General features: G+C 40.0%; 1 protein-coding gene across 1 annotated transcript; it reads right to left on the bottom strand.

The window, feature by feature from the left end:
• Positions 1-751: 751 nt before the first annotated feature.
• LOC124004631 (retinal guanylyl cyclase 2-like) lies at positions 752-19776 on the bottom strand. The gene is made up of 19 exons (XM_046313282.1): positions 19188-19776; positions 18168-18987; positions 17115-17416; positions 16483-16837; positions 16146-16230; positions 15909-16005; positions 15688-15822; positions 15481-15561; positions 15010-15186; positions 14679-14835; positions 13956-14105; positions 13474-13622; positions 9301-9464; positions 8887-9079; positions 8521-8695; positions 3629-3727; positions 2921-3015; positions 2738-2823; positions 752-1761 (listed from the first exon to the last, which is right to left on the bottom strand). The coding sequence occupies exons 2-19, from the start codon at positions 18913-18915 to the stop codon at positions 1677-1679; spliced, it is 3333 nt and encodes a 1110-aa protein (XP_046169238.1). The 5' UTR covers positions 18916-18987; positions 19188-19776; the 3' UTR covers positions 752-1676.
• Between the last annotated feature and the right edge of the window lie 3645 nt (positions 19777-23421).

Genomic DNA, 23421 nt, shown 5'->3' with positions numbered 1-23421 from the left:
CTGTTCAAAAGTTTGGGGTCACTTAGAAATATCCTTGATTTTGAAACAAAAGCACGTTTTTTTGTACGTTAAAATAACTTCAAATGAATCAGAAATACAGTGGAGACATTGTTAATGTTGTAAATTACTATTGTAGCTGGAAATGGCTAATTTTCTTTTTTTTACCTTTATTTAATTAGGCAAGTCAGTGAAGAACAAATTCTTATTTTCAATGACAGCCTAGGAACAGTGGGTTAACTGCCTGTTCAGGGGCAGAACGACAGATTTGTACCTTGTCAGCTCAGGGGTTTGAACTTGCAACCTTCCGGTTACTAGTCCAACACTCTAACCACTAGGCTACGCTGCCAGAATATCTACATAGGCGTACAGAGGCCCATTATCAGCAACCATTACTCCTGTGTTCCAATGGCACGTAAGGTATTTTTTTCTGGCCATTTTAAGCCTGTAATCGAACCCACAAATGCTAATGCTCCAGATACTCAACTGGTCTAAAGGACAGTTTTATTGCTTCTTTAAACATCACAACAGTTTTCAGCTGTGCTATAAAAAAAATTCAAATGATCAATTAGCCTTTTAAAAGGATAAACTTGGATTAGCTAACACAACATGCCATTGGAACACAGGAGTGATGGTTGCTGATAATGGGCCTCTGTACGCCTATGTAGATATTCTATTAAAAAAAATCTGTTGTTTCCAGCTAAAATAGTAATTTACAACATTAACAATGTCTGCACTGTATTTCTGATCAATTTGATATTATTTTAATGGACAATAAATTGGATTTTTTTCAAAAACAAAGACATTTCGAAGTGACCCCAAACTTTAGAACGGTAGAGTATATTTCCTCTCACAACTTTGGAATGCTAACCTTACATGCTTACAAAGGTTTTTGGCCATAACTTAAAAATGGAATTAAAATTGGAATATTTTCCCATAACTAACTAAAATTAACTCTCTTTAGTTAGAGATAAGTGCTCCTTTCAAAATGTTTAGAAGAGTGATGAAACAATAACAAAAATAGAAAATAATTTCCATTATGCATGTGATTAAAAGCTACAGTACAGTATGGGAGTGGAGAGATACAGTACATCATTCTGTTGAGGTCTGGGACTTCAACTCCACTTGGCCATGTCCAGATGGGTTACAGTTTATGTCAAACTGATGTCAAAAGTTGAAATGTTTTGCATATTAGCTAACTTTACACCTAACCCTTTTCCTAACCTTAATTAAACTTAATTCTCATAAGTTACTACATTCATTCTCCTAACTTGCTGCGTAAATTCTCCTAACCCGCTACGATAAGTTAGTTTTGACATAAACTGTATCTCATCTAGACAAAAATACTCCACTGACACGAAGCCACTTAGTGGCCAATGGGAGTCCAGAGAAATAAGTGCATAGTTCATTAAGAAGACATGCACTATCCCTGTCGCAGGACAGTAATTCAACAACCTTCATTTCATTAGTGTTCTCCCTTTCAGCTGTGCTGGCCACAAGCAGATTACACAGACAGCAGCCAGGCAAATCCTATTAAAGGAGACCACGTAAGCCGCAGTGAGTAGGCCGGTCCATGCCCTCTGTCCACGACTCCTTCATCCTTTTCTCTTCCTCTCTCTCTCTTCGGCTGTGACCTCCTCCTCTCCCCATTTTTGTCTCTCTCTATCTGTCTCATCTGCTCAGATTTTAGGCTTGTCCACCTCCCGGTTGGCCTTGCGAAATATCGTCTTGATCTCATCTGTCACCATCTCTTGCCAGTTGTCCCTGAGAATGGAAGATTCAAAAACATTTAAACTCTACGTACTTCCACTTCAAACAATAGAAGGACTATCAGATTATTGCAAACATGGCAATTGGCGAAACAAGACGAGACGAGATGACATGGCAGAAGAAGCGGAATGTTAATTGTCTTAGATCAAAGGAGGCTGGTGATGGGAGGACGGCTCATATTAATGGCTGGAATGGAGTGAATTACGTGGTATCACACACACATGGAAACCATGTATTTGATGTGCACCATTCCAATGATTCTGTTCCAGCCATTACTACGAGCCCATCCTCCCCACCTGTGTCTTAGAGGTGCTGCCTCAAATAAGAAGGTGAAAAGAACGGAAGGATGGTAATGACGGTGAACCACTCGATTAACCAAAATGAATATAGCTTTTCTGGGATGGTCAAGCTCTGCTCTGCTTTTAACGGTATTGAAGGTGATAAGATTAGAAGATTAGAGAAGAGATCAGATCAAGAGACTATGGATGGACAGTATAGGGGGGTGGGGGTAGTAGAGGGGGCTCAACAAAATCCCACAGATTGTGAAAGCCACAAACCACATGAAACAGAAGACACCACACAACAACTAGATTTTCACCATGGCACAACAGAGCACGGCATGCAAATTGCTAGCTACCTCCTCGATTTTGACTCAGAGAATCAAGCTTTTTCTTTGCTTTTTTTTCTCTTGTACGCAGCTATATCCTCTGGGTTCAGTCCATGATTGTCATCCCTAAAGTAGACAACACATGTACTGTAACACCACCATAACAGCCTCAATCACATCCTGGTACTCATTGGGACTCCATTTTGCTCATGCAGTGAATGATGAGAAAATGAGTGAAATTATTACACATAAACTGCTGTATAATCAATTAACAAATATTCACTGAATGAAATGTAGACATGTTAAGATTAACTTAGTTCTCGGCAGGGTCTCAACATAAGGTACGGTATTGTGAGGTCTTACCCTGGTTTAATCTCTGGAGGATTCGGTAAAGGCTTTGTGAAGTTTTCTTTCCCAACCAGCCAGTAAGTCTCTTCAATGCCTTTACCCTGTAGGAACACATCATTATTCATGATTTATTTATAAACAGTTGAAAGAGATCCTACAGATGAACACAGAGGATAATGTATTGTGAGGTGTTTATACCTTCAGCTCTGTCATGCCCCTGACGTCTATCTTGTAGCCCTCGTTGAGGGAGCGCAGGATCTTCACAGTGCTCATGTTTACATGAATTCTATAAGCTAAAAGGAAATAACACTGTCACGACAAACCATACCAGCAAAATAATGCAGATCCTGAGCAGAAATACACTGAGTGTACAAAACATTAACAATACCTGCTCTTTCTATGACATAGACTGACCAGGTGAATCCAGGTGAAAGCTATGATCCCTTATTGATGTCACTTGTTAAATCCACTTCAATCATTGTAGATGAAGGGGGAGGACACAGATTAAAAATGATTTTTAAGCTTTGAGACAATTGAGACATGGATTGTGTATGTGTGTCATTCAGAGGCTGAATGGGCAAGACAAAATACTTCAGTGCTTTTGAACGGGGTATGGTAGAAGGTGCCAGCCCAGGCGAACCGGTTTATGTCAAGAACTGCAACGCTGCTGGGTTTTTCACACTCAACAGTTTCCCGTGTGTATCAAGAATGTTCCACCCAAAGGACATCCAGCCAACTTGACGCAACTGTGGGAAGCAATGGAGTCGACATGGGACAGCATCCCTGTGGAAAGCTTTCGACACCTTGTGGAGTCCATGCCCTGACGAATTGAGGCTGTTCCAACTCAATATTAGGAAGGTGTTCTTAATGTTTTGTAAATCAACACTAAGAACCTCTGATACTCACGCAGCCCAGTGGATTCCATACGCGAGGCGGTGTTGACTGTGTCTCCGAAAAGGCAGTACCGAGGCATGGTCAGACCCACCACCCCAGCAACACATGACCCTGTACACACACAACACATGAGCATCACATCTCAGACATCACATTGAGAAACCAAACCCTGGCCTGCTACTGTTTCAGCCACCCTCGTTATGAATGATGTATCCCTACATACAGACAGTTAGAAAAGGAAATAGAATCAAAGTGATTGATTGTGATATGAAGAGCTTATTTCCAAAACACTATATCCACAAATTGTTCACATTTGTGCTTATGGGTAGCTTCATATTTGTGTTAAACATTACTTTTCCAATTCATCGATTTTAAGTGTGTATTAAAATGTAGTTATTTTTGCAAAACCCTATACAGTATATGCATTGTTTAGCTAGAATGGAATGTTCGCACACTGTATATTTGGTTGTCTCAACTAGCAACCTTAAGATGAATGCAATCACTGTAAGTTGCTCTGGTTAAGAGCATCCGCTAAATGACAAAAATGTCAAATGTTAATGTTTTACATACAGATCTTATATAACTGTATTGATAAAACATTTTTACATTTAACTTCTTATGGCTGGGGGGCAGTATTTAGTAGCTTGGATGAATAAGTTGCCCAAAGTACACGGCCTGCTCAGTCTCAGTTGCTAATATATGCATATTATTATTAGTATTGGATGGCAAACACTAAAGTTTCTAAAACTGTTTGAATTATGTCTTTGAGTATAACATAACTCATATGTCAGGCAAAATCCTGAGGAGAAATCAAAACAGGAAGTGAAAAATCTGAGCTTTGTATGTATTCACCAGAGTCCCCAATGAAATCCCCTTGAGATATTAATGATGTTGCACTGCCTAGCGGTTCCACTAGATGTCAACCACCAATAGAAATTTGAATGAGTCTTCTATGGTGTTGTGGGAGTGAATGAGAGCAGAATCTATCAGATGTCTGGCAGTCAGCCATTTTCTGATCACGCGCATTCCTCATGGTATCCACTTGCGTTCCATTGCTCATGAAGACACAAAGGAATAATCCGGTTGGAACTTTATTGAAGCTATATGTTAAAAACATCCTCATAATTGATTCGGTACTTAGTTTGAAATGTTTCTTCGACCTGTAATATAACATTTTGAAGTTTTTGTCCGATGTAACGCTGACCAGAATGAGCGTTTGGATATGTATACCAAACGTGCTAACAAAAGAAGGTATTTGGACATAAATAACGGACATTATCGAACAAAACAAACATTTATTGTGGACCTGGGATTCCTGGAGTGCTTTCTGATGTAGATCATCAAAGGTAAGGGAATATTTATCATGTCATTTCTTGTTTATGTTGACGCTATTGTGACTTTTACTTCAGGGCGCCGTCTCAGATTATTGCATGGGTTTAAAGTTTTTTTTAAATCTGACACAGCGGTTGCATTAAGGAGAGCTATATCTATAATTCCATGTGTATAACTTGTATTATCATCTACATTTATGATGAGTATTTCTGTTGAATGATGTGGCTATGCAAAATCACTGGATGTTTTGGAACTACTGAATGTAACGCGCCAATGTAAACTCCTTTTTTGATAAATATGAACTTTATCAAACAAAACATACATGTATTGTGTAACATAAAGTCCTATGAGTGTCATCTGATGAAGATGATCAAAGGTTAGTGATTCATTTTATCTCTATTTCTGCTTTTTGTGGCTATGTGGTGACCTAACAATCATTTGTGGTGCTTTTGCTATAAAGCACATTTGAACTCGGACACTGTGGTGGGATTAACAACAATATTACCTTTAAAATGGTATGAGATACATGTATGTTTGAAGAATTTTAATTATGAGATTTTTGACGTTTTGAATTTGGCTCCCTGCACTTTCACTGGCTGTTGTCATATCGCTCCCGTTAACGGGATTACAGCCATAAGAAGTTTTTTAATATATCACAAATGTACCATTTGTACAGTTCTTTATTAAAAATGTAGTTATTTGTTACATTTGAATGTGTAAAACCTAGCAATACTACTTATTTCTCGAAGAGTAAGGTGAATATATCGTGTTTTGAGAAAAAACTTGATTATTTGTCTCTCTGAAATGAAACGATCAAGTGATAGATTTTAAACAAATACATGTCTGCCATTGAACAAACCCATGCCATGATTAGATATTGAAAAAAACACACCAATCTCTTTCATAAGTTATTTAACCTCTTGAACCTCTGGGGGCAGTATTTCATTTTTGGATGAAAAACGTTCCCGTTTTAAACAAGATATTTTGTCATGAAAAGATGCTCGACTATGCATATAATTGACAGCTTTGGAAAGAAAACACTCTGACGTTTCCAACACTGCAAAGATATTGTCTGTGAGTGCCACAGAACTAATGCTACAGGCGAAACCAAGATGAAATTTCATACAGGAAGTGAGCCAGATTTTTGAGGCGCTGTGTTCCAATGTCTCCTTATATGGCTGTGAATGCACAAGGAGAGAGCCTACACTTTCTGTCGTTTCCCCAAGGTTTTCGCAGGATTGTGACGTATTTGTAGGCATATCATTGGAAAATTGACCATAAGAGACTACATTTACCAGGTGTCCGCTCGTTGTCCTCCATCTAAACTATTGCATAATCTCCAGGTGCGTGCATGTTTCCATTTTGAACAGAGGAGAAACCAAACTGTCACGAGTGACTTGTCATCAAATAGATATGTGAAAAACACCTTGAAGATTGATTCTAAACAACATTTGCCATGTTTCTGTCGATATTATGGAGTTAATTTGGAAAAAAGTTTGCATTTTAATGACTGAATTTTCGGGGGGTTTTCTCAGCCAAACGTGATGAACAAAACGGAGCGATTTCTCCTACACAAATAATATTTTTGGAAAAACTGAACATTTGCTATCTAATTGAGAGTCTCCTCATTGAAAACATCCGAAGTTATTCAAAGGTAAATGATTTTATTTGAATGCTTTTCTTGTTTTTGTGAAAATGATGCCTGCTGAATGCTAGGCTTAATGCTATGCTAGCTATCAATACTCTTACACAAATGCTTGTGGAGCTATGGTTGAAAAGCATTTTTTGAAAATCTGAGATGACAGTGTAGTTAACAAAAGGCTAAGCTTGTGAGCCAATATATTTATTTCATTTCATTTGCGATTTTCATGAATAGTTAACGTTGCGTTATGTTAATGAGCTTGAGGCTATAATTACGCTCCTGGATACGGGATTGCTCGTTGCAACAGGTTAAAACTTCTTACGGCTGAGATCCCGCTAACGGGATTGATATGACAACAGCCAGTGAAAGTGCAGGGCACCAAATTCAAACAACAGAAATCTCATAATTAAAATTCCTCAAACATACAAGTATTTTACACCATTTTAAAGATAAACTTGTTGTTAATCCCACCACAGTGTCCGATTTAAAAAAGGCTTTACGACGAAAGCACACCAAACGATTATGTTAGGTCAGTATCTAGTCACAGAAAAACACAGCCATTTAGGTCAGTACCTAGTCACAAAAACCAGAAATAGAGATAAAATGAATCACTAACCTTTGATGATCTTCATCAGATGACACTTATAGGACTTCATGTTACACAATACATGTATGTTTTGTTCGATAAAGTTCATATTTATATCCAAAAATCTCGGTTTACGTTGGCGCGTTGTGTTTTGCTTCCAAAACATCCGGTGATTTTGCAGAGAGCCACATCAATTTACAGAAATACTCAAAATAAACATTGCTAAAAGATACAAGTATCATGCATGCAACTTTAGATAAACTTCTCCTTAATGCAACCGCTGTATCAGATTTCAAAAAAACTTTATGGAAAAAGCACAACAGACAATAATCTGAGTACGGCGCTCAGACACAAAACAAGCCATACAGGTACCCGCCATGTTGTGGAGTCAACAGAAGTCAGACATAGCATTATAAATACTCCCTTACCTTTGATGATCTTCATCAGAATGCACTCCCAGGAAACCCAGTTCCACAATAACTGTTTGTTTTGTTCGATAAAGTCCATAATTTATGTCAACATACCTCCTTTTTGTTCACACGTTTAGTTCACAAATCCAAATTCACGACACACAGGCCAGACGAAAAGTCAAAAAGTTCCCTTTCAGTTCGCAGAAACATGTCAAACGATGTATAGAATCAATCTTTAGGATGTTTTGACATAAATCTTCAATAATGTTTCAACTGGAGAATTCCTTTGTATTTTGAAATGCAATGGAACGCAGATACCTCTCACGGGTGGTGCCTGACTGAGCTCATGACATTCTGCCAGACCTCTTACTCAATCAGCTCTTATTCTCTCCTCCTTCACAGTAGAAGCCTCAAACAAGGTTCTAAAGACTTTTGACATCTAGTGAAAGCGTTAGGAAGTGCAATTGGACCAAATTTACACTGTATCTTGGATAGGCAAAAAGTTGAAAAACTACAAACCTCAGATTTCCCACTTCCTGGTTGGATTTTTTTCTCAGGTTTTTGCCTGCCATATGAGTTCTGTTATACTCACAGACATCGTTCAAACAGTTGTAGAAACTTCAGAGTGTTTTCTATCCAAATCTACTAATAATATGCATATCTTAGCTTCTGGGCCTGAGTAGCAGGCAGTTTACTCTGGGCACCTTATTCATCCAAGCTACTCAATACTGCCCCCCAGCCATAAGTTTAAACAATATAAGCTAATTTACCAACATTTCAGAAAATGGATATATGGTGTTTTGGAAAGAAACTCTTCATATTTATAAACACCTTACTTTGGCATACAACATTTGAGCAAGATTGATCATCTAGCTAATCAGCCTAACTTCAGAGTGTGTCTGCCAGGCAGGGACAACCCAATGCCCTCTCTCACCTGAGTGTATCCCTATTCGTATCCTGACGGGAATGCCGGGCATGTGGCGCATCTGGAAGGTGCCCACAGAGCTCAGGATGTTCAGGGACATGTTGGCTATTTCCGCAGCGTGTTTGTTGCCATTTCTCTTGGGTAGACCTGATGCCACCATGTAGGCATCACCAATGGTCTCCACCTATACAATGCAAACAAGCAGGCATACAGTGAATCATTCGCACATTGATACTAAAGAAATCATCACATCACTTGATCTGTGCTGTTGTGAAGCTCCCCTAGCACGACACCCAAACCCGTTTCCAGCAACTATGATGCCTCGGCTCAGCTCATTTTGGTTCAACACAGTAGTGTGAAAATAGTATAACTGACCTTGTATACGTCGTGGTTGCTGAGCACAGCGTCGAACAGCGTGTACAGGTCATTGAGCAGGTCCACCACCTCGATGGGATCACTGAGGGAAGAGATGGTGGTGAAGCCTACTATGTCACTGAAGTAGATGGTAACCTGGTCAAAGTACTCTGGCTCCACTGTCGCACCCGTCTTCAGAGCCTCTGCCACAGAACTGTAATGTGACAGGGGACATTTTGTGTTAGTGGTAACGTGTTAGTGGTAACGTGACATAGAGCAACAACCAATCATTTGAAGTTGAAAGTAAAGTACTACATCATGTAATAAAATGATAATACCCGTGGCATCATACAAGAATGGTATCTTATAATAACAAGATGCCCATTGTCTTATTTAGTTGTCTCTGTGAGTGTTATAACATGATGCTTGACTCACGGAGGTAGCATCTCAGAGAGCAGTTTCTCTGTCCTCTGTTTCTCCACTTCCAGCTCCTCTGTCCTCTCTCTGATCAGGTCTTCAAGGTTAGACGAGTACTGCTCCAGCATCCGCAACATGGAGTCAATTATGTTGGTCTTCTTGCCCTTGTTGATCAGCTTGAACTGTGACATACACCATCATCATCGGTTTACCACTACATTATGTAATATCAGGTATGACTTATGATCTCTGTAAAAATCCATAAAGATATGAGACAAGACTTTGTCCGTGTCTGAAAACCTGAATACTAGCGTTCTAAATAGTATGCATTTTAGGTACATTACCTGTCAAAAGGTTGGACTCACCTACACCTTCAAGGGTTTTTCTTTATGTTTTTTACTGTAGAATAATAGTGAAGACATCAAAACTATGACATAACACATATGGAATCATGTAGTAATCAAAAAAGTGTTTTAAAAAATCTAAATATAAGGGCAATTTGACCAAGAAGGAGAGTGATGGAGTGCTACATCAGATGACCTGGCCTCCACAATTACTCTGCCTCAACTCAAATTAGATGGTTTGGGATGAGTTGAACTGCAAAGGGAAGGAAAAGCAGCCAACAAGTGCTCTGCATATGTGGGAACTCCTTCAAAACGGTTGGAAAATCATTCCAGGTGAAGCTGGTTGAGAGAATGCCAAGAGTGTGCAAAGCTGTCATCAAGGCAAAGTCACACCCTGACCATAGAGAGCTGTTTATTCTCTATGTTGGTTGGGTCTGATCTAGGGTGGGTATATAGGGGAATTGGGGAATTGCATTTCTATGTTGGCCTGATATGGTTCCCAATCAGAGGCAGCTGTTTATCATTGTCTCTGATTGGGGATCATATTTAGGTAGCCATTTCCCCATTGTATTTGTGGGATCTTGACTATGTTTGTGCTTTCTGTACTGCATGTAGCATCACGTTTCATTTATTCGCTTTATTATTTTTGGCTTTAAGTTTCTCTTCTAAATAAAGGATGGAAACATATCACACTGCATCTTGGTCCACTCATTATTTGTTATTAATTTTATTTTTCCTTTATTTAACCAGGCAAGTCAGTTAAGAACAAATTCTTATTTTCAATGACGGCCTAGGAACAGTGGGTTAACTGCCTGTTCAGGGGCAGAACAACAGATTTGTACCTTGTCAGCTCGGGGGTTTGAACTTGCAACCTCCCGGTTACTAGTCCAACGCTCTAACCACTAGGCTACCTGACGAGCATGACATTACTTTGAAGAATCTAAAATATTTTTTGGTTACTACATGATTCCGTATGTGTTATTTCATAGTTTTGATGTCTTCATTGTTATTCTACAATGTAGAAAATAGTAAAAATAAAGAAAAACCCTTCAATGAGTAGGTGTGTCCAAACTTTTGACTGGTACTGTATGCAAAAATAGAACGTTTCTTAGTAAGTGAAATTTCAAAACTCAAGTATTCTTTAAGTTGAGCATTATTGGATGACACATTCTCAGGATGGGTGAGCCAAGTATGTTAGTTGTTGCGTACTGCATTTGTTTTTACTAAACCGTACGTTCTAAATAGGGTGTAATACGATTAGTACACAGTATCTCGTTTTATTAAGTGGTAGGCCAGACTGATTTTGGACCCGGCCCATGAGTGCTGAGAGACCTATTTCTGCTGTCCACAGCCTATAATTACCCAGACATATTCCCTGCATTACCTTGCTATGACACTGACAGCAGGTAACTGTAAGAATATTTCCCAAGATAAATACACAACGCAGAGGACGAGAGGTCAATAGAGTACAAAAGGTCAAGAGGACTAAAAGTCAACAGAGTACTAACAATGAATGGAAATAGTGTTTTTTCTGTAATAGGGGATTAATGATCAATGGGTCAGAGACATGGGAGGAATTTCAGTCTGGGACTCATAGCTATATGGCAAGTTCTCATTGGTCTAAATTGATTCCTGAAATAGTATACTTGTTATTTAGCCATTGGCCCAGATTTATTACAAGGAAATCCAATTGTTCAACCACAGGCTAGGGCTGGGTTCTAAAGTACATCCTGTCCCTTTGTTCTGATGAGACAATCACAGGAGAGAATCACTGAAGAGAATCACTGAGGCCAGGGGAGAATGAACATCTACAGTTGAAGTCGGAAGTTTACATACACTTAGTGTCAGGACCCGGTTACGAACCCGGGTGTCCGGAGTGAGAAACAGTCACTTAACCAACTGAGCCACGAATAGTCGGCAGAACCCAGAAGATGAGACAGACACAGCAGTACTTGAGACGGTGTATATAATAAAGTAAAAAGTGTTCTTGAAGTTCTTCAGGAAAACACGTAACTCCACAACCTCAAAAGGAATCCTACTAGAACAAAGGTAATCCTCCAAGACAAAAAAAGGTAAATCCACAAGGTGGAAGGTAAAGCACAAAAAGCCTCAAAAGATACTCAAAAAACAAACAAACAAGAACAAAAAACAGAATTCCACAAGAGAGTCCACCGGGATCAACAAGCGTTCTCAGAGTACTAGGGCTGGGTGCTAACATACAAACACAGAGCAAAGAACAGAGGAAAACAAAGGGTTTAAATACAATCAGGGGAAACGAGGCACAGGTGCAAATAATAATGGGGATCAAGGGAAAACAAAAGGTCAAAAGGCACAATGGGGGCATCTAGTGACCAAAAACCGGAACAACCCTGGCCAAATCCTGACACTTAGGCTGGAGTATTTAAAACTAGTTTTTCAACCATTCCACAAATTCCTTTTTAACAAACTATAGTTTTGGCAAGTCGGTTAGGACATCTACTTTGTGCATGACACAAGTCATTTTTCCAACAATTATTTACAGACAGATTATTTCACTTATAATTCACTGTATCACAATTCCAGTAGGTCAGAATTTTACATACACTAAGTTGACTGTGCCTTTAAACTGCTTGGAAAATTCCAGAAAATGATGTCATGGCTTTAGAAGCTTCTGATAGGCTAATTGACATTATTTGAGTCAAATGGTGGATGTATTTCAAGGCCTACCTTCAAACACAGTGCCTCTTTGCTTGACATCATGGGAAAATGAAAAAAAAATCAGCCAAGACCTGAGAAAAAAACTTATAGACCTCCACAAGTCTGGTTCATCCTTGGGAGCAATTTACAAACGCCTGAAGGCACCACGTTCATCTTTACAAACAATAGTACGCAAGTGTAAACAACATGGGACCACTCAGCCGGGACCACACATACCGCTCAGGAAGGAGACGAGTTCTGTCTCCTAGAGATGAACGTACTTTGGTGCAAAAGTGCAAATCAATCCCAGAACAACAGCAAAGGACATTGTGAAGATGCTGGAGGAAACAGGTAGAAAAGTATCTATATCCACAGTAAAACGTGTCCTATATCGACATGACCTGAAAGGCCGCTAAGCAAGGAAGAAGCCACTGCTCTAAAACCGCCATAAAAAAAGCTAGACTACAGTTTGCAACTGCACATGGGGACAAAGATCGTACTTTTTGGAGAAATGTCCTCTGGTCTGATGAAACAAAAATAGAACTGTTTGGCCATAATGACCATCGTTATGTTTGGAGGAAAAAGGGTTATGCGTGCAAGCCGAAGAACACCATCCCAACCATGAATAAAATGCAAATGAATTACTTAAAAATCCAGAAATTCCCATGTGATTTTCTGGATTTTTGTTTTAGATTCCGTCTCTCACAGTTGAAGTGTACCTATGATAAGAATTACAGACCTCTACATGCTTTGTAAGTAGGAAAGCCTGCAAAATCGTCAGTGTATCAAATACTTGTTCTCCCCACTGTTTGTAAACTTCTGACCTACTGGGAATGTGATGAAAGAAATAAAAGCTGAAATAAATCATTCTCTCTACTATTATTCTGACATTTCACTTTCATAAAATAAAGTGGTGATCATAACTGACCTAAAACAGGGAATCTTTACTAGGATTAAATGTCAGGAATTGTGAAAAACTGAATTTAAATGTATTTGGCTAAGTTGTATGTCAACTTTCGACTTCAACTGTACCTCTCAGTATAACATCTCCTCTTTGAATAAACCTATTTTTCTCCCTATTTTTCTCCCCCTGATTTGATTTGGGGTGTGTTTTATTGAAGAGTAACGTCAACTGCTAATATAACCATGGAGACAGATGAGTGTTGCTGACCCGGTCAAAGATCTCATCGAAGGCTGGTCTCCGGTCAGGCTGTTCACTCCAGCACTGTTTCATCAGCTGAATACACTCCAGAGGAGCCTGATCTGGGGCCACCGTAGGCCTGCACATGGGAGGAGGCTTCTTCACCTTACGGATGATCTCTGATTGGGAGGAAGAGAGAAAGAGAGGTGAGAGGTTATATAGCAACAGCACTAGAGCATAACAACTCATTACACAGCTTATTGGCAGCTGGTACTAGACAGTTTGTCAAAGCAAAGCAAAAATGCTGTACAATATGTAGCTACATTATACACTGTGGATAGGGAAATTATTATGATTTACAACTCTGACATTACTCGATAGATACCAGTATAACTATTCAATCAATTGATGTTGATTCACAAAATACCAAAAAATGTAAAACAGGTAAAACAAAACATTTCCTCTCAGAGTGGATTGTATGGTTTTGCCTGTTTTGTATCCCCCAGACCTACCCGCAGGAGTCAGACCCAGCATGCAATACGGAAGTCCTCGGACAACCACCTCTTGGAGTATAATGGCAAAACTATACACATCTCCTTTATAGGTGCCCTTCCGAGAGTTCTCCACGTCTCGGAGGAACTCTGGAGCTGTCCAAAACTGATCTGAGATAAAGAAGCACAGGGTCATGATTTTGGCATGGTAGTTAAATGCAGCACATTTAAATGACATATATGTATTCTCACAAACTAGAAATACAAATGGTTGTGTGTGAAGTCCATCTTTAAAGGTCCAATGCAGCAATTTTCATTTCAATATCAAATCATTTCTGGGTAACAATTAAGTACCTTACAAAAATAGCTTCTTAGTAAAATGACATTTCTCAAGCAAGAATTTTGCTAGGACTGTCTGGGAGTGGTCTGAGAGAGGGGCCTAAACTGGAGGAGCCTAGTGGGAGGGATGTGTAACCTGAAAACTGTTATTGGCAGAGAGGAAAACTCTCTTTGTTATGATGTCACCTGGTGGTCCGACACAACACCCATGCAAAACAAGCTGAAATTTAAGGCGGTATTTTCAAATAACTCTTACACTAAAAGGGCATTAACATAATTTTCCAAATTTCACAGAGTTATTTCAACCTCATAGCGTGGAAATATATATCACATTTTTGACTGCACTGTCAAAAAAAGAGTGACATTTCTTTCCCAAAAATGTGCAGATCTAGGCATAGATGTTACCTTCAGGTGGAACTAGATTTTGGGGGGATTTCTGGGATTCCAGCAGCTCGTTAAAGCCATAGTCTGTGATCTTGAGGACAAAGCGACCGTCCACCACACAGTTCCGTGACTTCAGCCGGCCGTGAGGGAACTCTCGATGGTGCAGATACTTCATACCCTGAGAGGCCAATATGATCAACACAGGTAAACCATTGGTGTTACTTATGACAAAGTACTAGAAAAACCATTTAAATGAACATGATCAGGTTTTATAAGATATTTTAAAATCTTATTGGGACAAATTAGACTAGCAGAAAAAGTTCTGTAACATGACACGTCAAACATGTCATACCTTGATTAGATCCAGCAACAGAGAAGACTTGAACATCCAGTCCAGCTTCACGTCGTCGTTCCTCAGGAGGTCCTGCAGGCTGCCACGGGAACAATGCTCCGTTACCACAGCAAACATGTCACAGTCTGTGAAGAACCCCAGGAACGGATTGATGTTCTCATTTCGCAGATCCTTCATCTGGACACATTCACACAAAGTGAAGACCCCAAAGTTAACAAGAACAACCTCACATCCCAGACAAGATTCTATACATTATATTATTTCTCATGTTTTCTTAATAGTATAATACTAATAATAAAAAATATATATATACATATATATATATGAAATAAAATGCAGTATATACATTTATATTAAATGTTTTATTAGCTATACTATTTTAGATATTTATTTCTGCACTGTTGTGTAGAGCTCGCAAGCATTTCACTGACCTTGTGCTTGAAATTGCTGTTGTTGTTATGTTTTTTTTACCTTTGTAAAGATCTTGGTCGTGCTCTGCTTGACTTCCTTGAAATGGCCTTCTTCAAACTTTTTCAGCCACACCCAGTCACCCTGTGAAGCCATGGACAAAAATATGTGGTTTTATCCTGGCTCCATTCTCTACAAGTCACGTTGAAATCTTTTGCGATAGGAATGAAAATTCGACTTGTGGTTCAGCAGTCAACGTCGTCTACTTACCTCATAGACAGCTACATTTGTGGTCTCATGTGTTGCTGTTGTGATGCTGTCCACAGAGTGGTGTGGGTCTCCTGAATGCATACTGTTGTTGTCTATCGCACTTTTAGAGTCACCAAGGTCCTCTATAGTGATTTTCTATGAGGCATAAAATATATGAATGAACATACAGTATATCAGATAGAGGTAATATTGTAGAGAATCACATGGGACAATATATTTACTCTCTTGCTAAGCTGAGGGTTGATGAATGTGAGGTCCTCTAGAGTCAGTAGGATCCGATTGGGACCCTTCACCAACTGGATCTGCTGGATTCTCCTCCTGCCAGCCAATCAGAGAGTATGTCAGCCAAGATCACAGCACAGCAATACCAACTATCTCTGTCTGGGTTTATAGTCTCTATGCATCTGAACAGCATAAAAATACAGTAAGAAACAGAACAGAACAGTGAGAAGAGTTACCTTACAAACAGACTTAGACCAAGTCCTCCCACGATCATAACGAAGAGGATCACAAACACCACTATGACGAAGGTTATCTCCACACCTGAGACACAGGAAAGAGATGGAGACTAAAGACATAGTTTGGTTGTGTGATGGAAGAATGAAAGACACAAACTAACAACTTTATGTTTTACTTTAATTTATTTAGTAAATATTTCCTTAACTCTATTTTTTGAACTGCATTGTTGGTTAAGGGCTTGTAAGTAAGCATTTCACGGTAAAGGTCTACCTACACCTGCTGTATTCGCCGCATATGACAAATAAAATATGATTTGATTTTAAACAGATTCTCTACCTCCAGTGCAGATTGTGTTTGGTTCAAACCAACAGCTGGAGTCTGAGGGAGGAGGGGAACCCCCGGGGAAGTTAATGGACTTCCCCGCGAAGCGGACCATGTCAGTGCTCAGGTCCACCATATAGGAGCGGTACAGCTGACCCTCCCATCCGTCGGAGTCCAAGATGACATAGTTAGTCTGGCTCTCCCCTTCAGTGTCTATCTGGATCTTCTGGTTGAAGCCAGAGAACGTCATGTTCCTGGTGAAATAAGCTAGGTTGGTCCCAGAGAGCCACTTGCCAGCTCTTCTGGCATTGTGCATGGCTTTGGCAAGGAGGTAAATACTGTTGTAGATGGTTCCAAACAGGGGGTTGACCTGGAATGCAAGGAGGCCATTGATAAATTGTTTATTTGGCTAAAGTGATTAGCTTTTCCAAAACTGAGAGTGATACATTGACCTAAAACAGATAAAATCATCAAATGACCTGAAGACTATGGTGTTTCTCCATATAACCAATATTCAATAAATGCAATCAATGGCATATTTATAATACTATTGTAATAACAATGTGATAACATAACAATCAATTGAAATTCAGATGGAATCCACTCACATCCCAAAAGTGAAAATATCAAAAAAGCACCCTCCTCACCTGCTGTGGGACCAGTGATATGGTGAGTTCCTCAAACCTCTTGGCCATGTTGAACGCCTCATTGAATGACATTAGATCTGAGGACACAGTGATGGTGAGCACGGCGTCGTAGGCCTGCCGCAGCTTGGTGTTGTTTTGCAGGAGGAAGTAGGATGTGTTGGCGTAGGGCAGGCTGTAGAGCAGGGTGTCGTAGGGGACAAACACGTATCGGCCCTTCGTCAGACCCATCTCATGGGCCTTCAGCAGGAAGGCTGTCTGTTGCTCCCCACCAATCAGAGCAGAGTGCATGCACATGATGATCACTGGAACACACAGGACAGAGACAGTGAGGGGTTGCCACCTGGAATGACCATGTACATGAAGGAATTGCATCTCTGTGCATATTGCTGAATCATCCTACTGTAAAAACAAATGATTCATTCATGATAGCATTGATTCACACTTCAGAGACAACCCCTAATCAAGTTGAAAATAACTTAATCAACACAGGTTGAGGTAACATTCATCATTGGCCAACATGACCCTCCCTTAAAGGGTCAATCTGTAGTTGCTGCATAACATTTGGGACTTATAAATGAATGATATGTACCCATTGATTCTAGAACAATATAACTTATGTCTCATTAGCTTATTCCAACTGTCTTATCCCATCAGAACCCGAAATGAATGCTCATTGTACTCCAATGTTTGAAACAAAGTAAATGTAAACAAACACTTTAGAGTCTCTAACATGGTTAAAACTATAATGTTGATATCATGGATGGTTAGTAATTGTATCCATAGCTCTATCTATGAATTTGAAAGGGGTTAGATTTCTTCTACCCCATCCCTCAGTTTATTACGGAAACCAGGGCAGGTAAATGCTTTGTTATTGTTTCAGTTGAGGATTACCCTTTTAAACTGATCAATCACATAGTTGTGTAGGCCTTGTGTGTAGGCCTTGTGAGGCTTGATAGCATAACCTGCACATAACCTGCACATACTTCACTCGTATCTCTTCAGTAACTAAAACTTCCGCAAAGAGACCGTAAAGAAATGGTTAAAAACACTCGCCTTTGATCTCCCCTGCAGCCTGGATTCTGCTCAATGTACTCTCCATCTCCGTCTCGTTCATTCCCACTGACGCTACTATGCCAACGGGAAGTCCCTGGCTCCGCAGGGAGTTGGCCACTTTACTGGCGGTGTCCATCCAGATATCCTCATTGGAAGACACGATGCCGATGTTGGCCCAACAGAAATGCTTCAACACCGTGAACAACACCCGTGTGGGTGACGGCAGTGTCCGTGCGAAGGTTGGGTATCCCTTGATTCGATCCAACTCATAGTTAATACAAGCCCAGGAAAAGATAGCTTTATCCCAGTTTTTGCTCAAAAGTGAGGCTGCGTCACAGTATCCTGGATTCGTGGGGCCGACGAAACCGTCCACCATCTTCTCGTAGTACACAAATGTGGTCAACGCTTTAGACGTTTCACATGCTTCTTGCAGGATCACGAAGTCCAATTTGCTTCCCAAATCTAAACTGAAATCCTCGTTTATTCTACCCACTGCCAATTTAGCGGCCACCGCAGGTAGGGCCTTGGAGTAGACCGGGTCGCAGTTCCAGGGCCCAAGGACCCCAACTTTGAAGATTAAACACTGGACACAGCATGGAAACGTCAAAACCCCGAGTAGGACCCATAGCAGAAAGTTATAGAATGGCAGCGTTGTAAGGCTGTGTCTGCTCTTGAAGATGGTGGGGCTGTATGGATAGTTGGATAAATCCCATAGCACACCTCCAACATTTAGAGGAATATGTTGCATTATCCTGCTTGAGTATCCGTATTGGTGAACTGTGATCCTACATCAGAGCAATATAAACCAAACCAAAGACACCTGCAAAAAAAAGTTTAGAGTAGCCTATTTATTTGAACATAATTTCTAATTAGGGTTAGGCTACTTCAAAATTCATTGAACTGCATAGCGTTAAAACAAAGTAGGCTATGTGAAAGCGAGATCACTGTATTTGATAGCATGTTTTTCCAAAGATACACTCGTGAAATAGCATAACTTGAAGCATAATAGGTTGCACTTACCATTGCTTTTATTGGCCTTCTTGAAAGCTGAGAAGCCTGAAGAGAGTTTTTTAACACCTGTTTTTTTTTCCCAGTAATCCTTACCTCACCATTTCAGTATTCTCTATATTTTAACACATGCAAAATGTCATACCGTTGCACAGTTGAAGACACAACACCTCATTATCTTTCTGGTCTGTATGATAGAGTGAGGAAGAGGCAGGAGCTCCCTTCTGTTTGTCAACTTCAGCACCCTAGAGAGCTCCTTACTACATCCCGCTGTTCGCGCTTCAAGAGGCTATCGCGCGCTACACAGGTTCACTCCACACGCAAGTTACATTTTCCTCACCTTATAATATTAGCTCATTAGATTCAAACAGACTAACATTATGTATTATTGTAAGGTATCCTTGGAAAGTCAAGGTTACCTGATGCTCAACAGGTTGCAGAAACGTAGATTACTAAAGCATTCAAAATAAAGCGATATTTTTTTCAATGTCAAACTTATTTCTATTGAATTTCTAACGAATATATATTGTACATTATAGCAGGCCAATATCAACCACGCCAATTCAATCAAAGCCCTTTCAAAGTGACCTGTAGGCAAAACGGGTGCTGCACACGGACCTAATCCATATTCGGTAAGGCATACTATAAGAGGATTGTCAATGCACGTTGGAGTCTCTGAAACACATTACCGTCCCACAAAGCCTTGTCAAGATAGTAGCCTTATATTCTATAGAATATCACATTTTGATTTACATAGAGGGCTCTAAAGAAATATAATTAGACATTTTCTATTTGGCACTAATAACAGTGATGAAGATGAAAAACTGAAAGTATTTTTTCTAGGGTAATTTAACATATTTTTTTCCTTTGCCATGGAGACAGCTTGTTGCATGAACACTATGCACCGAGCAATAATTGGTCTGATGCGTTTATGTGACAATGATAGGCCTCACACTTAAATTGAAATTGCTCTCAGGTGTTGAGGGAATAATTAACGTTAACGAAGGATTCTGCTCGTGTATCCCCCGAGCTCCTCAATATTTGCCTGCGTCAGTCATTTCAGCTGTTTTGACGTCGCATTTCAGGAACACAGTACCACCAATTTAGACAGATTAGGCTACTGGCAGGGCCTCCCCCAAAAAATTATACCCCTACCCGAGGTCGAACAAAACACAACCACATTTTTTTACATCTCTACTGCCTCCCATTTATTAAATGGTTGGTTGTGAAAAAATATTTTACTCAAAAACGTGCTGAATGCCTGGCTGGAGGGGGGATGGGTCACATAAACTCATATAACCCAATATTGCAAGCGCTAATATTGCTCAAATTTGGAATACAAATAGTCACTTGTCTGCCTGACATACACAAATAAAACGCATTAGGATATCTTAATGCATCTAGCCAATTGTGCCTTACACCACTGCACCACTCGGGAGGCCTCAGAAATTACCATTTTCACTGTCTCAGCCAACTTGTTTTCCTTAGAGCCAGTTACAATAGCTTCAACACAAAAAAAACATGTAACTGTATGTATTTTTGTCAGGCAGAACCATACAGCACTGCTATCTGTGCCACTTGATATTCTGGGTTCAAGTCCAGGCTCTGTCACGGGCCTTACACCACTGCACCACTCGGGAGGCCTCAGAAATGACCATTTTCACTGTCTCAGCCAACTTGTTTTCCTTAGAGCCAGTTACAATAGCTTCAACACAAAAGAACGTGTAACTGTATGTATTTTTGTCAGGCAGAACCATACAGCACTGCTATCTGTGCCACTTGATATTCTGGGTTCAAGTCCAGGCTCTGTCACGGGCCTTACACCACTGCACCACTCGAGAGGCCTCAGAAATTACCATTTTCACTGTCTCAGCAAACTTGTTTTCCTTAGAGCCAGTTACAATAGCTTCAACGCAAAAAAACGTGTAACTGTATGTATTTTTGTCAGGCAGAACCATACAGCACTGAATTAGAGCAAATGTATTAATTTTTTTATTTCACCTTTATTTAACCAGGTAGGCTAGTTGAGAACAAGTTCTCATTTGCAACTGCGACCTGGCCAAGATAAAGCATAGCAGTGTGAACAGACAACACAGAGTTACACATGGAGTAAACAATTAACAAGTCAATAACACAGTAGAAAAAAAGGGGAGTCTATATACAATGTGTGCAAAAGGCATGAGGAGGTAGGCGAATAATTACAATTTTGCAGATTAACACTGGAGTGATAAATGATCAGATGGTCATGTACAGGTAGAGATATTGGTGTGCAAAAGAGCAGAAAAGTAAATAAATAAAAACAGTATGGGGATGAGGTAGGTGAAAATGGGTGGGCTATTTACCAATAGACTATGTACAGCTGCAGCGATCGGTTAGCTGCTCAGATAGCTGATGTTTGAAGTTGGTGAGGGAGATAAAAGTCTCCAACTTCAGCGATTTTGCAATTCGTTCCAGTCACAGGCAGCAGAGTACTGGAACGAAAGGCGGCCAAATGAGGTCTTGGCTTTAGGGATGATCAGTGAGATACACCTGCTGGAGCGCGTGCTACGGATGGGTGTTGCCATCTGACCAGTGAACTGAGATAAGGCGGAGCTTTACCTAGCATGGACTTGTAGATGACCTGGAGCCAGTGGGTCTGGCGACGAGTATGTAGTGAGGGAGAGCATACAAGTCGCAGTGGTGGGTGGTATAAGGTGCTTTAGTGACAAAACGGATGGCACTGTGATAAACTGCATCCAGTTTGCTGAGTAGAGTGTTGGAAGCCATTTTGTAGATGACATCGCCGAAGTCGAGGATCGGTAGGATAGTCAGTTTTACTAGGGTAAGCTTGGCGGCGTGAGTGAAGGAGGCTTTGTTGTGGAATAGAAAGCTGACCCTTGATTTGATTTTCGATTGGAGATGTTTGATATGAGTCTGGAAGGAGAGTTTGACTTGGAAAGTTGTCTTTCAAAGATATTCTCTGGTACTTTGTATGCTTTTTAGCCAGTAGTTCTGAAAGTAACACCCATGAGCCAGAAGTGGTCCCCGAAAATTGCGTACTACATTACGTCACATGTGCAGATATGTGCACCACATCATTGCTCTGTCTTTCGTTCTGTTGTGTGTGGATCTTGCTAGCTGTCACTCAAATGGCTAAGGGCTAAAGTTCATTGATTTGAACTGGAATTTCTAGGGGGCTGGTCCACATGAGGGAAAATGTTTACCTTCCATTAAACAATCACTTCCCAACTAGGGATTTCGTGGCTAATTGAGGTAAAACAGTCATTCTGCTCATAGATTATGCATGTATAAACTTCAACACCCCACCCCCTCCAGCCAACCATTATTCTACACTTACTGAGTTTAGGGGTTGTTTTCCTTAGAGCCAATTGCAATAGCCACAACATCAAAACACGTGTAACTGTATGTATTTTTGTCAGGCAGGACAATACAGCACTGAATGAGAGCAAACTTGACTTGAGAGTTGTCTATTAATCAGCAACAAAGCATTTCATAAACGGGAGACATTGGAGATGTGATAAAAAATATTTGTGCTTTGTAGGGGTATCTCAAAACCTAAAGCCCTTTTTGAGGATTGGCCACTAGCCTAGATACAAACAACTGGCTTTCGGCATCGGGACTCAGAGACACGTCACTTTGAAACAAGTGACTTTTCATAGCAGGTTAGGAAAGCATTTTTTACCCTTAAGCTAATTCTCCAAACCTGCTACGTTAATTATTCTAATCTGCTGCGTAAATTCTCCTAACCTGCTACAAAAAAGTTGTGGTGCGTTTTTAGGGAATCTCTTTCGACATCACAACATAGAGAAATGTAAGATAGATATCATGCACCGGCCTATATTTGAATATGGACAGACCTACTATATTTGAATATGGACAGGCCTACTATATTTGAATATGGACATACCTCTAAATTTGAATATGGACAGACCTACTATATTTGAATATGGACAGGCCTACTATATTTGAATATGGACAGACCTAATATATTTGAATATGGACAGGCCTACTATATTTGAATATGGACAGACCTAATACATTTGAATATGGACAGGCCTACTATATTTGAATATGGACAGGCCTACTATATTTGAATATGGACAGGCCTACTATATTTGAATATGGACAGACCTAATACATTTGAATATGGACAGGCCTACTATATTTGAATATGGACAGACCTAATACATTTGAATATGGACAGACCTACTATATTTGAATATGGACAGACCTAATACATTTGAAT

This window comes from Oncorhynchus gorbuscha, linkage group LG19, assembly GCF_021184085.1.
Source record: "Oncorhynchus gorbuscha isolate QuinsamMale2020 ecotype Even-year linkage group LG19, OgorEven_v1.0, whole genome shotgun sequence".
Lineage (NCBI taxonomy): Eukaryota > Metazoa > Chordata > Actinopteri > Salmoniformes > Salmonidae > Oncorhynchus > Oncorhynchus gorbuscha.
This window is presented reverse-complemented; position numbering and strand designations above follow the sequence as displayed.

What these genes read in the sequence shown, in the direction of transcription:
- LOC124004631 (XM_046313282.1), bottom strand. Translation starts at nt 18,915, where the DNA reads ATGCAACATATTCCTCTAAATGTTGGAGGTGTGCTATGGGATTTATCC. An exon ending in GGCTGCAGGGGAGATCAAAG is followed by an intron (nt 17,417 to 18,167) that starts GCGAGTGTTTTT and finishes TGTGTGTTCCAG; the next exon opens with TGATCATCATGTGCATGCAC. An exon ending in CTCTCTGAGATGCTACCTCC is followed by an intron (nt 9,080 to 9,300) that starts GTGAGTCAAGCA and finishes GTCACATTACAG; the next exon opens with TTCTGTGGCAGAGGCTCTGA.